The sequence below is a fragment of the Cystoisospora suis genome, assembly GCF_002600585.1.
Source record: "Cystoisospora suis strain Wien I chromosome Unknown contig_4106, whole genome shotgun sequence".
In the NCBI taxonomy this organism is placed as follows: Eukaryota; Apicomplexa; class Conoidasida; order Eucoccidiorida; family Sarcocystidae; genus Cystoisospora; species Cystoisospora suis.
In genome coordinates, this window is record NW_027156899.1 from 14,096 (window position 1) to 24,381 (window position 10,286).

The 10,286-nt window shown below is 45.4% G+C and overlaps 1 protein-coding gene across 1 annotated transcript in view; it reads right to left on the reverse strand.

Moving 5' to 3' along the window:
• The window catches only part of CSUI_007648 (wd g-beta repeat-containing protein), a 21,638-nt gene that overhangs the window by 6,449 nt on the left and 4,903 nt on the right, over positions 1–10,286 (reverse strand). The window contains exons 5-8 of the mRNA XM_068067793.1: positions 9,942–10,193; positions 2,648–9,823; positions 1,500–1,605; positions 714–822 (exon numbers count right to left, since the gene is read on the reverse strand). Coding sequence (XP_067920233.1) covers positions 714–822; positions 1,500–1,605; positions 2,648–9,823; positions 9,942–10,193 — 7,643 coding nt within the window. The remainder of the gene's footprint in view (positions 1–713; positions 823–1,499; positions 1,606–2,647; positions 9,824–9,941; positions 10,194–10,286) is intronic.

Sequence of the window (10,286 nt, forward strand, 5' to 3'; positions counted from 1 at the left end):
ATCTATCTTTAGTCTATCTTTAATCTATCTATCTATCTATCTATCTTTAATCTATCTATCTATCTATCTTTAATCTATCTATCTATCTATCTTTAATCTATCTATCTATCTATCTTTAATCTATCTTTAATCTATCTATCTTTAATCTATCTATCTATCTTTAATCTATCTTTAATCTATCTATCTTTAATCTATCGTCCACCTATTATCCTATCCTTCGTTTCTCTCTTGACCCCTTATCAATCTATCTATCTATTTGTCTTGAATCTGTCTGTACGGAGATATCACTTGGCGCCTGTCTATCTACCAAAGTGGAATTGTACGGCTAGAGAGAAGAGACACCTAGACATCTCCCCACAAGGAAATATCGTAGAGCTTTTGATCGACCATCGGTGAGAAAGACGTGAAATACCGATCGTATACACCTGAGAAGCTCTTAGGCCGTATAGCCTCTCTTCATACAAGGACCACATATCCCCTCTCTTTCTCTCATGTCTACTTGAATAGCTAGCCAATCTCCTAAGACATAGAAAGGTACCTTCACATCTCTATTGCAAATAGGCCAAGTTGAAACGCCTTGTGAACCCATGCGAAATACCAAGAGGAGAAAAGACGGAGAAACAGAGAGACGGCGAAATGTGTCTGCCTTTATGTGAGAGGGCGAAGGATCATTCAGACGAAGGAGAGAAAGAGGAAAGAAATCTTTAACATACCTGGACAGGTTCAGCAATAGCACCTCCATGTACACCTGAATGATGCCCTGTACTTTCGTTGCCTCCTTTCACGATGATCCTCGCGTCGACAACTCCTCTCATACCATATCTGTGGTGTACATACACCCAGAAACACAAGATCAACACGAGAAGATATATAGCACTAGACAAGACCTCGCGAATCGGAGAAGAAAGAAATGTAATCGACGGAAGTGACCACAACGTCACTCCTAGATTCACGCAACACGGAAAAAAGAACGAGAACTAGGTCAGTAGAGTCGGATCACTGCATGCATAGATGAAAGATAGAAAGATAGCTGTCTATTGCATACGTATACATACACATACACCTACGTATGATTCGATACAGAGGAAAAGAAAGGAGGAGAGGAGAGCTGCATGTATACATGTAGATTAAGATATGCGAGCATACACTGAGACACTCTCTGAGACACATGTGCATAGCTAGATCTATCCAACTAGATGACTATCCAGACCTACCGGACACCCGTGTATTTCCCTTTCTCTAGAGACGTAGAATGGATACAGACCGGGAGACACTTCATGCCTACATATGAAACGTCTGTAAAAGAGCTTTCACACACGCCCGATTGACACATCTTTCTCTATGAAGAGACTCTTTAACTCTGAAATCTTGCTCTTTCGATTCAGCTACATGACACATCTACCAAACGAACTTCGTCTTCTACATATACAAGTCTATTTTGTCTACGAATGCGTGCAGATGAAGTCAGTGCCCCCTTCTCATATCTTAGGTGTACGTACACTAGACAAGGATGGACATCGTCAATCCAGTAGCTGTTTGTGCAGATGACGAAGAACTTCCTCCCGACCATCCATCCAAGATGTCTTTCTACTGCTTCCTTAAATCCTGAAGAAGAAAGAGAAGAAGAAGAAGAAACAACAACCCTCTTTACCATCTTCAGGAACACCAGAAAAAACAAAAAGTCTCCATCCTACATTCATGAAGGCATATATCTCTATGTGTACATACACTCCATTCACGTTCGCTGCAACGACTCTTCAAGCGTTCACTAGACCATGTAAAACTACCACCGCACATCTTGAAAGATCTATAGACAGAGAGAGATATATAGTTCGGTATGTATATGCATGCATATATATATATATAGATACTTACATGCATACGTAGAGAGACCGACACGTCTGTGTGGGCGTGAGAAGACGAGATAATGATTAAGACGACTCATTGAAAGTACGACCTTAGATCTTCTTCAATGCTTAGAACGGACAGAAGAGAATTGTCTCTGCAACTAGGAAGGAGCTACGACGCCTGTCTTGTACACTTGAAGAAATACATATGGAGATGATAGAGACATACAAAAAGAAAGAAAGAAAAGCAAGATGAGAGAAAGGAAGGAGAAGAAAGAGGAATGGGTAGATATGAGAGAGAGAGAGCAAGACTCTACCAGATTTTGAGACTTCTCTAAATCTCCATCGTACAGAAAAGGTCTTTCATTCTCTTCTGCATGTATCATACCTACCAACACATCGAAGGGGAAGTCACATACTGCGTCAGACATAAGAAATTCTACTCCTACACTAAGACAGGTAGAAGACTCTAGGCATGAAAGACATCTATGATCAACAGAAGGACAGAGCCATTCCTGCTAGTGAAGAGAAAGAAAGAACCAGCTAGTCCTGTCTCTCTCATCTATAGACAATCCCTCTTTATCGATTTGCCATTCTGTCTATATATCTATCTTTAATCTATCTCTCTATCCATCTTCAGTCTACCTATCTTTGATCTATCTGTCTTTAACCTATCTATCTTTCTTGATGCTATCTGTTCATCTATCTATCTATATTTAATCTGTCTATCTATCTATCATCTGTCGTCTATCTATCTATCTATCAATGCCTTGAATATGAATATGTTGTTGTCATCTTACCGTTACTTCCGCTTTCTTCTTGTCCTTCAGAAATCCATACAAAGTTGAAGGGAAGTTCCCCGGAGCTCCCCTCTCTATCATCATAACTATAGCGAAGACGACTACGACTACTAGCACTACTAGAGGGCGCATGAGAATGTTTCTCTCCTCTTCTTTCTTTTCTTTCTTGTTTCTCTCCCCCTTCTCTTTCTTCTTTTTCTTCCTCTTCCTTCCTCAAAACTTCTCTCTCCTCTTTTCCTGTCCTATCAAGGCTTTCCTCTTGGCTTCGCCCCCTACCCCCAGCGACATCTCCTTCTACTTTCGTTTCTTTCTCTCTCGTCTTCTTCTTGTTCTCCTCGAGGTCAGAGGAAGGATGTCTTCTTCTTCTTGTTGTTGTCCTTCTTCCACCTTCTCTCTGCGTGAGAAGGCGTTCTTCATTTCTTCTTCTCCTACATGCACTTCTCTTCTTCTTCTGCGAGTGCCGTATGAACTCCCGAACCGCAAAGATCGTACATAGAATGGGGCCTTTGTTGTCGCTCACGCCTCGTCCATACACATAGCCATCCTCACCCCACACTCTCCATGGATTACTTCGCCAACAGCTCGAAGATGAAGATGAAGATGAAGAAGAAGAAGAAAGATGGCTTTCTCTCTTTCCTTCACCTTTATTGGACTTTCTTTCATGTGGTGTGCTTGTTCTTCTCCCTCCTTCTTGTACTTCTCGTCCTCCTTGTTCTCTCTCTTCTTTTCTTGACTCTGGTCGTCGCCTCCTCCTCTCCTCTTCATTCACCTCATCTCCTTCATAACGGCCAGTCATACCAACACCATTCCCCGTCTTGCAAGAGGGTCTTTCTGACGAAGAAATCTCGCCTTTTCCTCTCGGATCACCCCTCGACGCAGAAGAAGGAGAAGAAGAAAAAAGGAAAGAGTCTTTGCCCTCGCTTTCTTGAAGTGAGGCAGCGGCTGGTACTCCAGGAGAAGAGGAACCTCGATAAGCGACTGAATTTTGCTGTCTAAGAGGAGAGATCTGATAAGGAGAAGAATGAGAGTGAGAGAAGGAAGAAGAAGAAGATGGAGAAGGAGAGACTGTGAAAGAAGATTGATAAGATTGGTCATCCTCTGCTCCAACAACATCATAATGAGAATAGAAGACAATCGTCGGCTTACAGGGATCACATCCAAGACGTGCAAAAACGATAGGTAAGCCTGACCCTCCTTCTTCTTCTTGCTCTTCATCTTCTCTTCTTCGAGATTCTTTAATCTTCTCATTCTTCTTACGATAAGAATTGTATGTATGACAGGAATGCCGCCGATGCTTCCCCACCTCATGACGGCGTTCTCTTCTTTTCTCTTCTTCTTCTTCTCCTCGATCGGCATATCGAGAAAGAGGAAAAGAAGAGGAGGAAGTTCTTCTCGGAGATGAAGGGGACGCTGAAGTACGAGGTGTGGGAATCAGCTGAACTTCCGCTCCTAAGAGTCGTTCAAAGCATTGAGCTAAGAACAAAGCAGCTTGCCAGCTAGCTACTAGACATGCAGGAGATCCAGACACCGATGGAAATCCGACAAATCTTCTTAAGAGAGTCATGAAACACGTTGAAGAAGATGAAGAAGAGACGAAAGAAGATGAAAAGAAAGGTGCAGATAAACCTGTCTTGCCACCTCCTACTGCTACGACGCCTTCTCCTCTTCCTACTAGAGAAGGACTATAGAGAGGAAGAGACATAGGATGTATTATGCCACATAAAGAAGGGAGAAGAAAAGCTGAAGAAGGAGAAGAAGACATACAAGCAAGATCACTTCCTCGATCTCGAAGTAAAGAAGACAAACTTGGCTTCGTATGATTCAAGAATATCGGGGCATCTCCTCCTCCTCTCCCTCCTAGACAAATCTGATTAGTCCTCTTCTTTTTCTTCTGCACAATATTCTCATTCTTCAAGACCACTAAAGCCATAGAATTCTCCGTCTTGTCGACTGTGAATCCCAATGAAGACAATTCGTCGTCGCTGTGTTGTTCCTCCTGTACACTTCGATCTCCCCGCCTTTCTTCTTCTTGTTCATCCCCCTGTTCTTCTTCTTCTCCATGGCGTTCGGAAGGTGATAAATCATCTTCATGGGTCCTTTGTTTGCCTGAAAGGAATGCTGGAGGAGCTTCTCTGTCTCTATCGCGATCTCCGCCTTCTACGTCTTCAGCTGTATGGCGGCCGTCGTGGCTCGCCGCTCCTACTAGGCTTTGAAGGAAGAGAAAGCGTTCATACTCTCGTTGTTGAGATAAGCGAGCTCTACTGGCAAGGGAAGGGACTTGCCAGACACGTAACAAGCCATCACCGCTAGCTGCCCATAGCTGGACGGTGTCTACACCATCACCTTGAAGAAGAAGATGGACATCTTCTTCCTCTTCCTCTTCTTCTTCTCCCTCGGAAGTAAGAGTTGAAGAAGAGGGAGACGTAGGTGCTTGGCTCCTATCTGAAGAGGTCGTGAGATGGCTGATGCTCCTGACCTCGCTTCCTTCACCGTCACCATCAGCATTATCTTCTCGATCTTCTCCTGCCTCTTCCTCAACTACTACCTTCTTCAAAGAAGGTCGAGACGAGAAAGAAGAAGACTTCATTCCTTGTTTCATATCGTTGGTCGTAAGATGTTGTTCTTTCTTTCTCTTCTTTGCTTTCTCTTCTTCTTCTTCATGTTCTTCCTCACTTCTTATATGTCGCTCTGTGACTTCCTCTTCTTCTTCCTCCTCCTCCTCCTCATGGTGTTTCCCTCTTCTCCCCCAATATCGATGGTGTCTATAATCTCTATCTCGATGCTTGTTCTTGTTGTTGTGGCTGTCCTTCTTCTTCTTCTTTTTGTCCACTTGTGCACTTCTTCCTATCAACATTAAAGCTGTGACGGCACTCCCCCGTTGAGAGGTACTCCCGGGATACATAGATGAGCTCGTGATGCTCCGTCCTAAGGTGGAAGGAGGGGAGACCATACCCACCATCGAACGGTTCATCGCAGGTCCCCCCCCCCTTCCTCCTACTGAAGAGAAGACCTGCGGGAGAGCGCCCAATGGGTAGGTTGCAGATGAGTTGGCGCTGAAAGACGAGTAGAGACGAGACAGAGAGGAAGGAGACATGTCTCCTTGTATCATAGGAGGAAGAGAAGGCAGGAAGGTGGTATGATCTAGAGAGGTCGACATGTGAAGGGCATAGACCACCTCTAAGGTGTCTATACACCAGATGAAGAGCTCACCATTGGCTGCGCCGCTGACTAGTAATCGATGTGAACCGCTAGCAGTTAAGGATAAAACTTCAGCTGTATGATGAAGCAAGGCATGCACGCAAACCATTTCGTCCACTCGCCATACACGTATCGTCTTATCTCGACTTCCTGAGAATAATAAGCCACTCCCCCGGGGAGACGTAATGACCGTCATCATGAAGTCTTCTCTCGGGGCTTTTCGATCTTCTTCTTCTTCTCTTCTTATCACCCGAGAGTCTTCCTTTCGTTCTTCTCTTTCTCTTCTAGGAGAGGCATCTTCTTGTTCATCTTCTTCTCCCTGACTTCGACGGAGAGAGCTAACCTCATGCTCCTCTTCATCTATTACAGCGCAATACGATAGGCATAACACCCCCCCACGATGACCTCTCAACTCTCCTCTCATCACTCCTGTTTTGGGGGACCACACAACGACACGTCCGTCACCTCCTCCTGTGCAAATATAAGCACCGCATGCAACGACACATTCGACAAAACCGACGTGACCAGGCGGGTCTCTTTTCTTCATTAAAATCCTCTCGAGATTCCTCCTCTTCTCTTCAGAGGAACAACTCTTCTTAGAGGAGAATCGCCCTTCATAAGGATAAAGAGACAAAGAGGAGGAAGAAACACAGGCCTCCCCTCCTCCGCCTGTTCTTTGACAAGACAGATAAGACGGCAAAGCACTCGCTTCACATAGACCACGAGGGGGATACTCATAATGATGAGGATGCTCCCCCATCCATGGAGAAGATGAAGAGGAAGGAGATACACATAGCATAGGCTTAGCGAAAGACGAGTTGCCTCCTTGAGGGGATTCCCTTGACGGAAGAGGCGACGCGGATGGATCATAGGGAAGAGGAGGAGAAGAAGAAGGACTTAAGGGGGGTCCTTCTCTTTCTTTTTCTCGTAGATCTTCTCTTGTTTCTCCTTTTGATACAAAGTGGACATGGCTCGCATGAAGGGACTGAGAGGACAATCCCTTGCCTTCTTTCAAATGGCAAGGGGGAAAACTGTCTGTCTCATCATGATGAGAAGCATGGTAGGGGGTCCTATGACGCTTCTTCACGTCGATCTCCATCATCCCTCTGCTGTCTCCTCCAGTACCACCCTCCTCAAGTGTACATACACCTCTTGTTGTTGTCAATAGCCCCTCGTTGTTCTTTCTCGCCATTGAAGAAGAAGAAGAAGATTCCTCTTGGTGCACGTTGAGATCCTCCTCTTCTTCGTTAATACAAGGAATACTTGAAATCTGTCCTCTCTGTCTCGTCCCTCCTTCTTTTTCGGCTTCTGCTTCCTCGCCTTCTCTCAAATGACACAAAGCCTTCCTCATGACACCTGTGCGAAATCTAGCCGAACACGGAGAGAGGAAGTGAGAAGAACGCTTCGTAGGAGAAGAAGGAGAGGGAGAACAAGAAGAGGAAACAAGAGAAGGATATGACGGAGAAGTGCATGCATTTAACGTGAAGGGGAGAAATCGACACTCCAGATGTAACACATCCGAAGGAAAGGAAGGAGGAGAATAAAAAAGCTTTTTTCTTCCTCTTTGGGTCGTTGATCTTCCCCCTTCCTTGGTGAGACTCTTCTGTGCCTGCGCGATGCTTGATGAAAGACAACCCTCTAAAGAATCGATAGCGACTCCTCCTCCCCCGTCATATCTTCCTCTCTCTTCTTCTTTCTCCATTTTTCGGGAGATCTTGAAATCTCTCCTCTTCTCTTCTTTCGTTCTCTCTTTCTCGACCTCCCGTGGTTTGTCTCCTAGCGGGCGGGCCAGCCGGTCTTCGTCAACATTTACTGCGACTGCTGCTGTATATCTTCTGTCCTTTTGCTTGACGAGAGAATACTGTCTCTTGAGTTGTTCTTTCATTAAAGGATGAAGAGGAAGAAGATCTACCGGGTCATGAGGAGTCGAACAAGAAAAGACAGCTCCGTGAAGACAGCAGGGATGTCCAGGGTCTTTCTTGCCTTTCCCGTGTCTCCCCCCGTGTCTTCTGCTACTACTACCACTATGAGTAGCGCTAGCTCGACATCGACTAGAGGCTGGATAAAGAATATCGATATGAGGCTGTGTATCGGAGACAACAGCTTCTCGAAAGAAGGAGGAAGTATATTGCAGGAGATGGTGTCTATCTTCTTCAGTCATCTGTCCGTCATAAAACTCATCTGGGGGAACAGCGCCACAAGAAGCAAGAGAAGAACAAGACGAAGAGAGCGAACGCGGGAGAAGATAATTGGGAGACCAGCAAGGTGACGAAGATGCTGGCTGTAGTAGACATGTGTCTACATCATTCACATTGTCTTGATGTAAGAAAGACGACGACGACCGAGAGGAAGAAGAAGAAGAGAAGAAGAAACCTCTTTTTTCTTCGGCTTCTTCTGGTTCTCGGGGTGGGGCTTCTTTTCCTTCTCCTCTCTCTCGAGAAGAGCACGATGAAGAGAAGAGAGACTGAGCTAAGAACGCGATAAAACTGTCTACGTAGGCAACGTATTGAAGCAAAGCAGGAATCGACATAACTCCTACTTTCGTCGATTGAAACCCAAGAAGCAGAGTACATGGCGCTGCATACAATGAAGGAAAGCTACGGCTTGGACAAGAAGGAGGAGAAGGCGAAGAAGTAGACGACGAAGAAGAAGGACAAGGAGAGGGAGAAGGAGAAAAGACGAAGGAAGATGATCTTGACACAGCTCTTGAGGTGATACGACAGGAAGAAGACAAAGGTGGATAAGAAGAAGAAGAAGAAAGGATGATAGGATTTTCTGTATCTTCTGGGGAGGTATTTAGGATGTTCTTTCTCTTCAGGAGAACATCCCCGTGTGATTTGGTGGAGTGAGCCTTCAGAGAACCGACGCGAGGATACCTCCCCCAAAGACGACAACACTGTCCACAATGATAGTATGTGCACATACACCCGGTTCCCGAATCAACAACCTCTCCTCCTGTTTCCTCTTCATCGTCTTCCATCCATTCTTCTTCGACATGCTCGGATTCCTCACACACAGATCTTTCTCCCTTACCATCATCACGGTTATCTTCTTCCTTTCCTTCTTCTGTCTCTGCTTCTTCTCCCTTTTCTTCTCCTCCTCCTCCTTCTTGTCTGTTGCTGTGGAGAGATGGTCTTCTCTGAGATCCCTCTCCTTCTTCATCTTCTCTGTCTTTTCTCCTCTTGCTCTTAGGAGGAAAAGGAAAAGAACGCTTATTCGATAAAGACAAAGAAGGATAGGTACATACAGAGAGAATATCTCCCTGATGCGGTTTGAAACGAATTCTTAATGCTAGGAGCTCGTTAGGATCTAACTCCACCTCATCATCCTCTATACGGTAATAATTCTCCCCTTCTCTTTCTCTTTCTTCTTCTTTCTCTCTCTCGTCGTCTTCTTCTTCTATCCTCTCATCTTCCTCATACATGATCTCTCTCTCCAAATCTTCTTCTCCTTCTTCTTTCTCCTGCACATCTCTCCTTCCTTCTTCGTCTTTCTCCTCCTCATCCCCCCTCTCAGTTGAAAGCGCATGCATGCTCTCCTTCATCATAGCACCCTTTCTACCCGCAAACAACACCTCCCCCCTCTCACTAGTCTCTCTCTTCTCCTTCATCTTCAGCACTCTTCTTCTATTTCTATCCTCTTGAAAAGAAGAAGACGCCCCTCCGTCTTCTCGCTTAAGATCAGATCTTCTTCTTCTTCTGGGTATTTCAAACTCCGCCGCATAATTTGCCGCAGCGGCAGCAGCAGCTGAAGAGAGGACGAGAGGCGTGACGTCCCAGAGAGCTATGGAGGTGTCACTACTCCCGCTGATCAGAAAGAATCGAGGCTGTTCTCTTCCGCAGCCTTCACACTCTAATAGACTCTTCGTACGTCCATTCAACCCCCCCTCCTCCTCTATATCATGATCATATTCCTCCTCTCGTCGTAGACACCGAGGACGCTCTTTCTTCACATCTCCATCTCTCTCTTTCTTGTTCTCTTCAAGACCAGAAGGACACCTTTCCTTTCTCTCCTCTTGCATCATTCCTGTCTTTCTTCTTCTCTCTTCTCTCTTCTTCTCCCTCTTCTTTCCTTAACTGTTCTTTCTTCTTCTCACTCATCTGTGAAGCATACGCTGACGAGTATACCACCTCCTTCTGATCTAAGAAAGAAGAAGAACAGTGTCGATAGTTGGATGAAGGGTGCATCTGAGGCATCTTCTTGATCGTCTGTGTACAGACGACATTAGGACTCGCTACAAAGGAGGCTAAGCTTAAGACACCTCCTGTATGAGCTTGGAAGTATCGACGCCTCGATAAACAAGCCGAAGGAGTCTCCACTATCGTGATACTCCCATCCTGCCGTCCAGCTATAAGGAAGCGACATGTTAGAAACATCCTTCCTCCTTCTCCTCTCGCATAGGAGCCTTCATGGTTCCTCTTCTTCTCCCCCCCTCGTTGCC